The 15,686-nt window shown below is 37.0% G+C and overlaps 1 protein-coding gene across 1 annotated transcript in view; it reads left to right on the top strand.

Moving 5' to 3' along the window:
* The first annotated feature begins 537 nt into the window (after nt 1-537).
* The window catches only part of LOC140241081 (uncharacterized), a 73,408-nt gene continuing 58,259 nt past the window's right edge, over nt 538-15,686 (top strand). The window contains exons 1-2 of the mRNA XM_072320848.1: nt 538-1,296; nt 15,424-15,585. Of these exons, the coding sequence (XP_072176949.1) occupies nt 538-1,296; nt 15,424-15,585 (921 nt within the window). The remainder of the gene's footprint in view (nt 1,297-15,423; nt 15,586-15,686) is intronic.

Genomic DNA, 15,686 nt, shown 5'->3' with positions numbered 1-15,686 from the left:
GGCGACGGAGGTGCTGGCAAAACAACACTTTGTGCCAAGATTGCCTGGGACTGGTGCCAGGGAAAAATTCTCCGGGATCTTGATATGGTGATTCTAGTTCCTCTTCGAGATGTTATTGATGTCAACAAAAGTATTGGTAGTATTGTGGAAAGATATCTGTCTGATTCAAATGAAACAACACCTAACCTGATAGACGACTACATTTCAAAAAATCTACATAACGTTCTCCTGTTGTTTGATGGGTTTGACGAGTTCAGCGGGAACCTAGAACACGGAAGCAGCAGTGACGTCATTCGCATTCTTGTATCGGAACAATATCAGTCTTGCAAGGTAATTGTGACCTCAAGGCCATGGCGGATACATGAATTCACACTGACCAAGAGTCTTGCTGACACCTACACCTTCATTAACGTCGAAGGATTTACGAAAGAGGACTTATCGACATATATCAGGAGGTACTTCTCGATTAGAAAGAAGGGCGCTCTTGCTGAAAGCTTGATCAGCTTTATTGAGGAAAATGATGTCATCCGATCGAACATGGCCCCGTTTCCAATTTACTGCGCAATGCTTTGCCTTATGTGGGAGGAGTTCAGTAAAGAGATGCGACGAAAAATGATGAAAATGCAAACCTTCTCGGAGATTTTTGGAGCAATGATCTCTTTTCTGAAAGAACATTACGCATCAAAATCGTGTGAAAGTTTGAAAAAAAAGGACGGCGTTGAAAAAATAAGGGAAGCTGGTAGGGCAATTCAAGACGTAAGTGAGATAGCACTCAACGGTTTATTGGACAAAAAATTTTCATTTCCTGAAGAACAATTCAGAGAGTGTGGGGATGCCATGCAAACATGTTTAATGGTCGGAGTTTTGACAACAGAAGAAAAAGTAATGGACAGGGAGCGTCGGCAACGTGACAACACTTCATCTTTTGTCGAGTCAAAGGTCTCGTTTCCACACAAATTGTTCCAGGAATATACCGCAGGGGTATACATCAAGAATCTATTCTCCAATGATCGTCCAAAGTATGAACATTTGAAGTACAAACTTCTTCCTCGATCTAAGGAGTTCTGTAACCTACTCTACTTTGCCTCATCGTTAGAAAACAAACTTGGCCTTGATATCATTCACGGCTTGATAGAGAAAGGTAACCAGGATATATGCATTGACGTTGCGTTTGAATGTCATACTAGGGAGGTGACCAAAGCAGTGGGAGAACGATGGCAAGAATACACTTTATCACCTAACTCGTCAGAGCATACAAACTTAGGAGTTGCGTTCATGGTGCACTGTGACGAAGTGGTGAGTGATACAACTTGATTCCAATAGCCACAAATAGTTTTAAAAGGGTAATGTAATTCTGATTGTGTCTGCATGCCTTTTACTGTTGATCAGATGCACATCGTCAACTCTTCATTAGTGTTTTCTAATAAACAAACTGAAAATTTCACTTAATTATCGAGTTGTAGATCATTTCGTCAAGATACTAATAATTTTCCCTCATTGTGCAGTCGCAAGGTTAAGAGAAATGTGGTGGTATACAAAGATGTCATCCAATGTGTTGTTTTCAACGCTATCGCGTATAAGATTTATAAGGAGGATTTAAAAAAAAAAAGATTGACAAGAGTTTTTTTTTTGCTGTGTTTTTTTACGTGTGAAAATATCTATTTATATTATCATTTCAAGAGGAGATAAGGAAAGAGTATGCTTTACACTCGACTAAAATCAGATCGATCCCGGTGTTCGTCAATAGTCATTCAAATTCGTCCATGCCTAACATTTCCGTTCCTTCTGTCACTCAAAGTCGTCAATGACCAAGCATATGTGAAATAATTGCACTCAACTTCAAGAATATGAGGTTATCAGTTTGAGGGTCATGGTGAGCGGAATTTGGACCTATTCAGGTCAGTACTTAGCCCTCTTGATGTTATGCTCACACATTTGGCAAGTGAAATGAAACATTTTTTTTGCTACTAAAATTTCTGGGAAATGTGGGAAATGTAAGCTCTGTTTTGAAAGTGGTGCTCCCGCTAACGGGGAGGGGTTCACCGTTATCAACCATCAATATTCTTAAAGTTCATTGTACAATAGATCTGTTTAATTTTCGTCATCAGAAACAGGTTAATGGAATGCCTGTTATTGGGTCTCTTTACGTACAGTATAATATATAAATTTCATTACATTAGTTACAGCGTGATATTGCATAAACGCTTACGTTTTGTATTAATTCCATTATATTCTACAAAGTCGACACTGGCAGGAAAAACAGTGTACTGACATGACCCAGGTCGCCCCTACTCAAGTGGTCATTGGTACGGCGTGCAAGTTCCCAATTGTCGGGAAAGTTGTATATTTTGGGTTCTCAGTTCTCGGCAAAAATCCCAGAAAATTCTTGAAATAGGAGATATTTTACCTTTTTTCCCCGCAGTAAGTCTATAACGCGTAGTTTCCGAATTAATCTCAAACAATCCTGAAATAGGGGTACAACGAAAAAGAGATTAGTTTCAAATCTCAGAAAAAAAAATCAAAAATCTGAAATTAGGGCGCATACTTTGCTGCAGGACATTTCACCATATGTGATAGTGCACATTGCACGTCATCCTGCTTGTGTTATCCGTACGCCTACAGATACTTGTACTAAGAGACGACACAAGCGCTGGTTTGGCTAGTTAAAACATTCCTTTTCGGTGTATGTACTGTACACAATGCACAACACGAGTTGCAAGTAATATGGGGTTCCACAAAAGAGGAGCACCCCCCTTGTAGTATGCCGTAAATGTCGATGTTGCGCGAACTTTGACGGGGATCCAGAATCGTGGCACATTCAGGTCCGTAGTTTGCCAGAGACTCTCTTTTTTTATTTAAATGAAACACAGTCCCACACGTACAACGGCAAGTAAGTTGAAATAAGCAACTACTGGAAGAACGTAACTCACAGAAACCATGCCCACCAAACATTTCCAGAGAATCCATCCTCCCGTAATTAGAAAAAAAAATACAAGAACATTTTTTGTTTTATTATTCACGTTCCATATTCCACATTTCGTACAAGTTTTATATTCCATTTGATTTGAAGCAGAGATGTTTTTCACACAATGGTCAGTTTGAACCAATAATGCACAAATGTATAAGGACATATGATTAACGTGTAATATGAGGAACCCACTAAAAAGCAAAGCTTGTAGGATGTGGGTTCCAAAAATATAACATAGGGTTTTAGTACAGTATATCAAGGTCAGAAGTGACGTTACATGCAAAATTCAAAATATCGAGAATGTTACAGTGTTTACGGGATATACAAAGTATAGTATATGTGACCGTGCACCTCAAAACGAACATAAAGTCGCACACACTGATTTTGCGTGAGGACTGAAGATAAGTGAAATGGGTCAACCTAGCCGAACTTGACAGTTTCATATTTTCTGAAAGAGCGGGTCTTCTTTTACATTATGCTAAAATTTGGTATCATAAAACGGGCAGGAAAGTGTGTTTTTTTAGCAGTTTATCTCGAACATTTTTGGTAGAAAAGTGTGATTAGGTGGGTCTTTAGAATCCCTTTCTCATTTCTGAAAAACCTTGTCCACACTCTTCACTTTCAACTCTAATAACTTTTGAAAGGATAGGGCTACTGCTTTGAAAATTGGCATTAATTATGGACAGAATGTGTTAATGAGGCATGCTTGATTTCAATTTAATCTGATAATCCCTTCATTGTTGTTACTCTTTTAGTTTACGTCCTGTTTTTTGTCCCATTCATCGCACAGCCAGCACGGTTTGGTAAAGATTAAGCGCTTGAATAGACACTGTACTTCAGAGCCTCTTTTCTCAGTTCACACTTTTCCAGAGTGTGTGCTTTCTTTCCAATATTTAGATAGGTTAAGAGAGTCCATTTGATTTGAGTTATACATCATTTTAAAGCTTAAAGTCTGCTCTTTCAGAACATGGTCTTAACTAAAAATTCATGTCTGGCGACTTTTTGTTTGTTTTGAGGTGGAGGGTCACATATAATGTTTTATGATTAACTTATGGCATAAATGTAGCAAAAAAAGTAGCAAGTTAATCAAACTGGTGAGGTCATCCCAGCAAGGCATCATTTAAGTATATGCAAAAAAGAAAAAAAAAATAAGCGATTACGGCAAAATAATTACTCATAGGATTTTTGAAAATTGGCTTTGAGATTTTTCTTAAAGGAGCTTAAAGAACTTGAGTGCAACCGAACCGAATCTAACTCATTCCAGAAAGAAGGGCCGGTAGATGTAATTGTCTTAAGGGCTAAAACTGTACGAACAGGAGAAAAATGATAGGATTCACTGTGTCTTGTAGGGTAAGTGTGAATATCACTGTTTTTCACAAACATTGAGGAAAATATACTAGGAAGGTCACCAGCATTCAACCTATACATGAACATTCCAACATAATATAATTACAAATTAGAAATTTTAAACAATTTACTTGAAACAAACAATTCATCAGTATGATCAAAACATTGTGCTCGATTTATAATCCGCAAGACCTTTTTCTGAACCAAAAATAACGAATCAATTTTAGTCTTTGAGCAACTCCCCCAGGCTAATATTCCGTAATTCAAGTAAGGTAATAATAAAGTTGTATAAAGAGAATGCAATATTGGCTTTGGGAAGAGATATTTCAGTTTGTGAATAATTCCAACATTCTTGCACTTTGCCTCTAGACTCCCAAATTTTGCTCGAAAAATTCACCTTGTTAGCAGGCATAAGTGTTACCTCTAAGCTCAAGTTTTTTTTTTTTTTTAATGTCATTACTTTTTTATGTCATTACACGCCCCCACCAATTTTGCCATTCCAAATGTATACTACCATGCTCTCGTTAGCTTGACGCTTATCTGCACGGATATCACATTTAGCCCATCACTTACTTGTCAAATGTGCATGCATGCTTCCATCCGTGCGTCAATTAACACGGTAGTTTTCACAATGAATAACAATGCATGGAAAACTGAAGTTTTGAAAAGAAGCCTAATTAGTCAGAGGATTCACTTTTATGTTGGACAAATCACTGCCCGTCCCCATGTATAGCTCATGTTTTGGTGTGTACAGCAATGATTAACGCGTTCTACTGTAGTTTAGTGTATGTGATCAATTTTTAAACGACATAAGTAGTAGGTGCGACTCACACCTCTATGACCAATGTTATTTTGAAAAAAATAGTAACAAAATATAAAAAATATATAATATTATTATTTTTACTCTCTCCTAAGATTATTCTTTGCAGATGACTCAAATTTGTTTTTTTTTATTTCGCACAATAATCCTTGTAAGTACAATAAGCATAATAAATACAATTAATTCAGAGTAAGAAAATGTCGCCTAGTGGATAAAAGCAAGAAAGGTATCTCTTGATCTTCAAATAACAAAATACATGCTTTTTAGCAATTCTACTGAGGCATTCTTGCTGACGTTGTTTCAGATGGTACTCCACTCGAAAATGTTTTCAATGTAAATTTTCTAGGAATAACAGTTGATAATAACCTTTCATGGAAATTCCATATTGACGGTATATTATGTAAAATTATTTCAAGTAATATTTGTCTGATTAATAAACTTACATTTTGTTTTCTTTTATCGTCCCTGCTTACATTATATTCATCTTTAATACTTCCATATTTGAATTACGACATTCTCGCCTGGGGAAATTCATATAAAACACGTTTAGATCAATACCTTACAAAAGAAATCACACCGTATCATATGTGACCGTGCACCACAAATTGAAGAAAAAGTCGCACACATTGATTTTGTGTGGAGACTGAAAATAGGTGAAATGGGTCAAACCAACCCATCTTGACTTTTTCATATTTTCTGAAGGAGTAAGTCTTCTTCTACATCATGTTACAATTTGGCATTATAAAATGTGTGTTTTTTAGCAGTTTATCTTGAACTTTTTTGGTAAAATAGTGTGATTAGATGTGTGTCCCCTTTTAATTTCTTAAAAACTTTGAACACACTCTTCACTTTAAACTCAAATAACTTTTGAAAGGATGATGTTACTGCTTTGAAAGTTGGCATCAATTATAGACAGAATTTGTTGGTGGGGCACTCCCAACTTCACTTTTATCTGATAATCTCTTCATTTTTTTACTCTGGTGATTAACATCCTGTTTTTTTTTTTGTTTAATTGTACATCATGGAATCCAGCTTGCTTGCGTCCACAATGACACGTGCTGTAGTTTTTTTCTTATTCCTTTCTATTTCCCTTCCCAATTATTTTGAGTTCATGTCAGTTGACATCGGTTCGTTTTATTTTGTTTTGTATTGCTGTCTTGTGTATTTTCTGAGGATCCCATATCGTACAAGCTTTGGATGTTAGTGGGATCCTCTATTATCATCCCCTTCCTTAATAGTTAATTTGTGTTATACGCTCTATGTATATGTAAAGAAAGACATAATTGCGTTTTTTTCATCTGCTATTCATTTTCATAATGTACTTTGTTAAATCACATTCTGCAATTATTACAAATATTCTGTACATATGTATTTTATATTATTTCATTTTTTTTTATGGAAGTGAAAATAAATTTGAATCTTGAATCTTGAATCTTGAACGGCCGATTTCACTGTTCCCAGTGGTTTCTCTATTATTTAGAAAAAAAAATGTTTCCAAAAAAGATATATAGTTTTAAATCGTTGTTTTGAATGGGCTGAGTTTCAGTTTTGATTACGAGGTAAATATCATATTAGCCATGCTTTTTTGTCATTTATAAAAAAGGTCACCACCTCATTAGATTTTTTTTTCATATACAATAATTGGTATAGTCCTGGATGTCTCCAAGGCCTTTTTCACGATTAATCACGAAATGTTACTCTTAAAAATTACAGCATTAAAGGTTTCTGTTGAAAGGACTTTAGGTAATTCAGAAGTTCTGAAAGTCAATTGAAGGTATTCCACACAATTGATATTGTTATGATTAATTAAGTATTTCTACTATTGAAAAAAAAAGACAAAAACACAGAATGTTACATGCAATGCATAACATTGCTCATGGCGTTTACCCCCTAAAGTCTGTGTGAGTTGTTTTCATTTAGATATTATATAAATTATTTTTTCACATGGAATATGTTCAAATTTGAGGTATGTAGATTTTCAACCAATTTAAAAACGTATGAGTTTACAATACAGGGGATGTAAGGTGTGGAATGATCTCCCATAATTATGATATCAAGATTATGACGCTTTACGTTTCATTTGAAACAGCAGTTGTAGTTTGATATCCATTTCATTGTATATATTATAACATCATATCAATTATCATAACGTTTCCTTTTATGTTACGCGATGACTAATATTGACATTTTGTTTTATGTCAGTATCTTGTCAACGTCTGTATTTTTTTCATGTGCTGTTATAATTATGTAGATATACTTTTCTCTTTCTTTGTGTTTTTTTTTTCTCTTTTTTGTTCTTATTTCAATCATTGTTATGCTGTTACTAAATCTCTGTTTTCATTCTCATTATGTTATATTGTATACATGCACGGACTTGCAGAATAACAGCCGATGGCTCAGCAAGTTTCCTTTTTATTACCGTGTTGAAATAAGATGAAAATGAAAATGAAATGAAGTTAACTAACCGACAAGCAACATTTTTTGTGGGTGCACGTCACGAGACTGACACCCAAGAGTCATTCAGCTCACAAGTCATACAGCCCATGAGTTATACAGCTCACTAGCCATACAGCCCATCAGTTCGACACTAAACCAACATGGCCCACGAGACCGACACATTACGCGCCCTATTTCTGTTGAATTCGTGGGCTGTTTTCACTTAGTGTCGGTCCCATGGGCTTTATTTTCGTATTGTTGAACTCATGGACTGTATGACTCGTGAGCGGTATGACTCATGGACCTAATGTCGAACTCGTGAGCTGTATGACTCGTGGGTGTCGGTCTAATGGGATGACCCCATTTTTATCTGTCGACAAGGATGCACGCCATGAGATCGTCACCCACGAGTCATACAACTCACTAAGTCATACAGCCCACTTCCTAGTTATACAGCCCACGAGTTCAACACTTAGTCAATGAAGCCCACAAGTTCGACATCAAGTAAAATAAGCCCACGAGATGTAAAGCCCATGAGTTCGACACTAGGCACAAAGGGCTCACGAGACCGACACTATAAGCCAACAAGCCCACGAGACCGACACTACGCTTAAAAGGCTCAAGGAACCGACACAACGTAAATAAAGCTCACGAGACCGACGTAAGGCAAACGGGGCTAACGAGACCAACACTAGACAAAGAAGGCCAAAGAGACCGACAGGGTGAACAGCGCCACCAATAGACTAATTAATTGTGTAGCGTGTCCATATAATGACGTAAGGAAGATATGATATGGAAAAGGAAAGTTGCTCTGGTGTTTCCCCATCAGTTGCCCTCCCTCACCCCATTGAACTGTTCAAGATCTTTAATTGTGTTTGCTTGTGTGAGTGTTCATGAAAAAATAAACAAAATAATCATTTAGTAAAATTTGCCTAAGATCTTTCCGCATTAACTTTGAAAATGCCCAAACACCCTCATTTCCCATTCAGCAAAACACAAATCGGTATACACCTACTTAAGAGAAATAAAATGTGGACGCTCAGATCAACAACCTAGAAAAACACCCATCTGTGCAATGAAGTTTACAAGAAAATAATTCAGAAATGGTCAATGTCCCAGTGCGCGCCTGCTTTACATGATATGGAGGGGGATTGCTATCTGCAAAGGTATTGAAATAATATGAATTCACAGAAAATAATGAAATCGTCTATAACAACAAGATAGGATTCGGAAAAAGAAGATGCATCAATGAAAACAGGTATTTCTTTAAAATGAAAAATGTACCGTTTTGAGGAGAATAATTCTACCACTTTAAGCCACAAGGTGAATCGCTGAGATTTGAAAACGTTTTCATCTGTTGAATCTCACACATTAGAGTTACAGAGAAAATTACAAATTGAACTGTATAAGCAGACGAATAAGATATCTAGTAAGGCGTACTTTGGCCCAACTAGTTAGATATATCAATGATTTTCATCTATCTTCTGCTACGCTCTTTTTTTCCTATTTGGTGAAGACTCCAATCTTTCTTATCTTTTTTTTTTTCCAGGAGACCCCGAAATTCTTTTACAAACTGTCAAAGGAGAGTTGAAAAAAAGGATACTGGCAAATTATCCCTCAATTTGCAGCAAAAAAAAAAAAAAAAAAAAAAAAAGTTTATGCCTTTAAGTTATTCACTTGAAACGCTTCCAGGCAATGTTACGTTAGATGGCACCCCCTGGGAGAGGTTTAGTCCACTGAATTCTTTGGTGTGTATGTTGACAGTATCTTGAAAATATCATGTTAATTATTGTTGTATGATTGTATCCTCGAATATTAGTATAATCCATAAGTTGAGGTTTTTCTTTCCCATTCATACTTTACGTAATTTAATATCGCAGTCTTAAATTTCCTCATCTGAACGAATTTCTTTTCCAAACTATCAAAGGAAAGTTGACAAGCGGAAACGAGTACATTATTTCTCAATTTTCAAAAGATTAAGTTTATGCCTGTTAGTAATTCACTTGAAACGCTTCCAGGCAATGTTTTGTTAGATGGCACCCCTTATAGGAGTGGTTTTATCCATTGAATTCTTTGGTGTTTATGCTGACAGTAAGTTATCTTGAAATTATCATGTTTATTATTGTTGTAGGATCGTATCCAGCAATATTGGTATATCAATAAGTTGAAGTATTTTTTATCTCCACTCATACTCTACTTAATCTATATCACACTCTTGAATTTGATTATCTTGTTTGGGTAAATAAATACTCATCTGCATTTGATTGAAAAATCGTCTTTGCTACAAAAAAAAAAGGTTTTGAGAATTACTTACCACTTACAACCATGTCGCCACATTAGCAAATTGTTTTCGAATGGTTATATTCTAAAAGTTAAAGATTTATATTTATATCAATTACGGCAATTTATGTTTCATTTAAGAAAAAAAAAAGCCTAGGTATATTATGATTGATGTGTTTTTCTTGAAAATGCTAATTATCACAATGTTTCCAACAATTAAGGAAATTCAATTAAAATAATTTACCTTTTGTTATTCTGGTGAGTTGGCACAGTCGGTAGAGCGTCTGCCTTACGATCCTAAGCACCCGGGTTCAAACCCGAGTCTTGACTTAGCAATGCTGTGTAATCATACCGTCCCCTCCAGCAAGAGACAAAACACTCTGTCCCTCGGATAGGACATAAAATGGAGGTCCTGTGTATGAGAGAGTCGCAACTCATACACGTAAAAGATCCTGCTTCATTCATTCATTCATCGCAAAGAGCAGGGTGTTTAACCCGGTGCAGTGGTCCCACCTCACATCCAACTCGACCCCATAGAAGACCAGCTTAGCGTAGCTGAATATTGGCTATCCAGCCATCTCAATTTTGATTTATACAGGACAAAGCTTTTTTTTTTTAAATTCAAGTTCCATATTCCACATTCCATATTCAGGTTTCATATTCCATTTGATTTCGGAGTAAAATATGTATAACACAACATCCAATTTTAGACATAATTTTACAAATGTATAAGGACATGTAATAAAATCATGTGTAAATATGAGGAACCTACTAAAAAGCAATGCTTGTAGGATGTAGGTTCCAAAGAAATGATATAAGCGTTTAGTACTACATGCTAATTACGAAAGATGACGAAACACAAGCGATAATCGGTATGTCGAGATTCTAATAAACTCTACGGAATGTACAAAATAGTTTATGATGTTCAAGGTAAAACTCAGGGATTCAATGCTACATAAAATTGCACTGTTGGTCAAAGATATGTGGTCAAATGATGTCATTTTGTTTGGTTGGTTCTTAGATAACACTTGAAGATAACACTTGAAGAAGGCCTACACATTTTTCATTTCATTTGCATAATCATTATTTGATGTTTATTACATAGTGTCTGGCAATAGCCCTACTTGCACTGAGGATCCCTGCTACCCATAAGTAGTCCTTCTTTTCTTCCCTTCTTCTTCGTTTTCCCGTTAGTCCAGTCAATCTGGCGCTTTTTAGGGGGTAACCCACCACTAATTACAACAGTTATTTCACTGCAGTGCAAGTCGTTGAGGCCTCCTGAACACCATACTAAAAGTCCCCCAAAATCCAGTGGGGCAAAATAGTAAAATTTGCATACTATGCAAATTAGCATCTGTAATGGGAGAAAAATTGACAGATCTTTAATAGCTTCCCGCTATCCAGTTAGAAAGATTTAAATGTGAAAAAATTATATTTTGTAGGTCAATGAACACGATGGATGCCTAATCGAATTGGTCATAAAAAATGATTCACATAAAATGCAAATTAGCGGTAGCTGTTAGAGTACATTCATAACAACAGTGCTCACATTGGCATAACGCACGTATTGCATATGGGGACGCGGGGTTGAGGGGGTAACTTTGGGCGCCTCCCAAGGGGCCGCTTTAAATGTGCACCCCTTTTTACTATATAAGAGTTGTAAAGCAATGTATCCTGTATTGATTACATTGCATTTCTTGGAAACAAAAGTACCCTTGCTATAAGGCACGATCGAATTTTGACAGCATGTACGTTTAGAACATATATAATCATACGTTATATGTTTTCTCTATTGCGAAATGAATAAAGGGCATTTTGGGGGCACACGCCACAGGAAGTCCCTTCAAGAAGCACCCTCTTTATCTTTTAGATCTTATCAAGCAAATCTTTGTCTATCATTTTCGTGACTTTTCATTAAGAGTGTATTTGCTGTATTGCCGGACCTACTTTAAAACCACTCACGCTAGAACAACTGTATTTGGGTTGCTAATGTCTGTATTTTGTAATATAGGGCGTGTGCATAGGTGAAAATTCAGACACCTCCCCAAGATTACCTTTGTCAACCTCGTTGAATTTCATTAAATAAAAGTTTCTTTGCTAGAGGACCAGAAGGACTGTTTAAAGGTATGTACCCATAGAACATAATTATGTATTTGCGTCGGTACATGATTATTGCATGTCTTAGACTGCATTTGGAAGGGGTAACTTTGGGTGCCCTCCACGTGGTTGCCTTCGTATGAGAACTACATGTATTTTCACGTAATAGATATTGTGAAACAATGATTCTTCTATAACTTTCACTGAATTTAATAGAAATGAAACGAAAAGGACGTTATAGGGTTTTTTCGCTTTAAACAGCTGTATTCACGTACGTATGATTATGTTTTGTACCGGGCCGTGAGGGTATAGGGATAAATTCGGGTACCTTCCTGCAAGGCGCTTTGACTGTGCACGACCTTTTATTCAAAAAGATATACACATTTTAGAAAAAATGTCTCCGCTGTCAGTGCAAATTTTATTTCATGGAAATAAAAGAGTCTTTGCTAGACGGCCGAACGACTTAAAAAAAAAAAAAATCTTGTACGCTTAGAACAACGGAAATCGCGTTGGTTGATGCATGTTCTGTAAATGGTCGTGGGGATAATATGATCGATAGGGGTAACTTTAGGCACTACCCACAGGGTTTCCTAAAGTTGACTGGCCATCTTTTATATCTCAAAACCCTCAAGGGTGCAAGAGCTGAATCATCCAGATTCGAATAAACCACCCTTCAAATAGAGTTCATTCGTTACACAATTGGACAAGTTGTAGATGTTGACACTTGTTTAATTTCGAAATTTGATTCTACGTAATTGAGGGATAAGCCATCATTATCTGTCTGATAACTCTAATTTGCATAATATCATTCATGCTAGACTAACGCTGTAGAGTTTGTTTTTGGTGAAGAAAACTGAAATATCATAATGAACTATTTGAACACTATTAATATGCTCATATCGGGCGCTTTGAAGCATTTGAATATTCCATATCATGCAAATGAGGCCCAGATTGCGTACATGGAAATGTTCTCATCGCACTAACGGACATTGCAAACATAGGTTTCAACACATTCGGTGTTCCAATCTGAAACCTAGAAGCGTAGTTTTCATGGAAACACTGTATTTTTATCATTATGGGAGCTAATTCGCATACTATGCAAATGAGGTCCAGATTATGTACATAAAAGTGTTTGCATTTCACTAACTGACATTGTAAACATAAATTTCAATACTTTCGGTGTTCAATTGTGACACCAAGTAGCATAGTTTTCATGAAAACACCATTTTTGTCGCTATGGAAGCTAATTTGCATATTATGCAAATGAGGGCCAGATTGTGTACATGGAAATGTTTGCATCGCACTAATTGACATTGTTAAAGCCCCCGTTCCACTATGCCGTTCTCGCTACGATTTGACAATTTTCTCAGGTCGGGAAGGATCGGGTAAAACCTGAGCCGATCTGGATGTTAGAACGCTCTAAGTACGCTGCAGTTACGACTATCAAGTGCTTGCTACGCTCTTACTACGATGATCGGGAATGAGACATTACGATCTCTGCCGCTGCCGGTACGCGTTAGAACGATGTAGCTACGCTGTCAGTGCGATGTTGCCGATGTTATCCGATCGGTGCACGCTGTATCTGGGCTCTGAACGATCTATACGATCTTATCACGCTGTTACCCCGTTCAGAGAGCTGAAAAGTGCCCGATGTGCCCCGATGTACCCCGATTCGACTGTCGGTCTGCAGTCAGTCAACTTATTAGCATGCAAAACCGAAGAAATATACTGTGGACCACGAAGAGGCTCCTCAACTCACAGTTGTTTTGCAGCAATGCATTGTATAAACAAAGACGCGTTGATTTTCCAAGGCTTTTTCTTGATGTCGTTGCTTTTATATTCCGTCTTCCTCCAGTTGTAGATGATTTCATATTCTTCAAAATTCTGCTATGTCCTCTTCCTCCTCTTTCAGCATCACGTGCAGTCTCTCTTTCTTCGCCTTTTGGGTAGCTGCTTCGCTGCTTTCTTCTCTTCTTTTTCTTCATCTCTTCTTCTTCTTCGAAAATTACAGCTAAAATTACTTCCCGTTCTTGTGCCGGTGTTACTACGCTCAGAAAGACCTTGTTACGCTCATCCCGCTGCGTTTACGCCGTCACTACGCTCTCCCCGCTGAGTTTACGCTGTCATTACGCTCTCTCCGTACGATTGCCGTACGCTTGCCGTACGATTAGAAATATGTCAATTTTGATCGGGGAGATCGGGAAGAAATTTTGAACCGATTCAAAATTTCTTCCCGATCTGAAAAAATGCCCGCTCCAACCCCGACCTCCAAACGCTGCTGCTACGATGCTTCCGATCCCTGTACGCTTTTGCCGCTCTCTCCCGGTCTGCTAGATTGGGACAGATCGGGGGTCCAAATCGTGATAGTGGAACGGGGGCTTAACATATGTTTCAACACTTTCGTTGTTCCGTTCTGAAACCTAGAAGCCTAATTTTCGTGGAAACACTGTATTTTTATCATTGTGGGAGCTAATTTACATATTATGCTAATGAGGTCCAGACTATGTGCATGGAAATGTTTGCATCTCACTAACTGATATTGTAAACATAGGTTTCCACACTTTCGGTGTTCCAATCTGAAACCTACAAGCCTAGTTTTCATGGAAACACTGCATTTTTATAATTGTGGGAGCTAATTTGCATATCATACAAATTTAGTCAAATTGCCCCACTGGATTACTTGGGACTTTTAGAATGGTGTTTAGGAGCCCATAACAAGATGCACTGCAGTGGAATTCCTACTGTTGCAATTACAGTGGTGGATGAAGCTCTATTTTGACTGGACTACGTCCTTTCTTCATCTACACCTCCCTTCCTATTTTCTTTTGTTGTTTGTCCTTTCTCCTTTTTAACAGTAAGCGTTTTGAGCCTGTGTAGTGATTCTGTCCTTTTTTTCTGCATTACAAGTTCTATTTTTGAGTGACCCATATTTTTACAAACTTGTCTTTCACGTGGGCCTCTCTTTTCTAATGACACAATCATTTGGAACATTAATTCCATATATTGTTGTAATACATTGAACTTTTCTTTTTCCTTGAACTTATATCAACAAAAAATGTGCCTTTGGAAGTGAAATCTAATTTGAATCGAATCAAATTGAATAGATAAAATCTGCCCAAAAACAACACAAATAAATACGCAAAATTTTGCAAATAGACGTGACTGCTATGTATCGAGTGCAGCATCATTGAAAAAAAAATAGATATTTTTCGTATCACGATGACAATATTTCAAACACTTCCAAAGTGACGTTCATCCGTTGTATTTCGCAGTCCTTTCGCAAGTTAAGGAAGCTATTTCTAATGTTAGCTAGCAACTATTGTGAAGTGTAAATATCGAAATTTATTCAGTGTGTTACGTCTTCCATTTAGTTATTTATTGCTTCAACTCCAAAGCAACTGTATGTCATCTTTTGCAAAAGGTTTGGTTTATAATCAATTTTTATTTTGCAACAATTTCTGTTTATTCCCGGCAGCAATCACTGTCAATTCAAGATATGACCTGTGGAAGAAGTACGTCGCATGAACTGGCGGAGAGTATCTGCTCAAGCCGTGTGTTGAAGCACCTCAGGATAATCCACTCACAATTTCACGTGGATTTCTTCAAAATCCTTGGCGCAAGTGATTCAAAATGCGAGGTAAGACCTTTATGCAATAGCTTCATTTGTAAAGGTATTCTATGCAGCTCAAGTTCAAGTGTTATATGATATTTGTAAATAGTAATTCTAGGGTCTTGTTC

The sequence above is a fragment of the Diadema setosum genome, chromosome 17 (assembly GCF_964275005.1).
Source record: "Diadema setosum chromosome 17, eeDiaSeto1, whole genome shotgun sequence".
Taxonomy (NCBI): Eukaryota; Metazoa; Echinodermata; class Echinoidea; order Diadematoida; family Diadematidae; genus Diadema; species Diadema setosum.
This window is presented reverse-complemented; position numbering and strand designations above follow the sequence as displayed.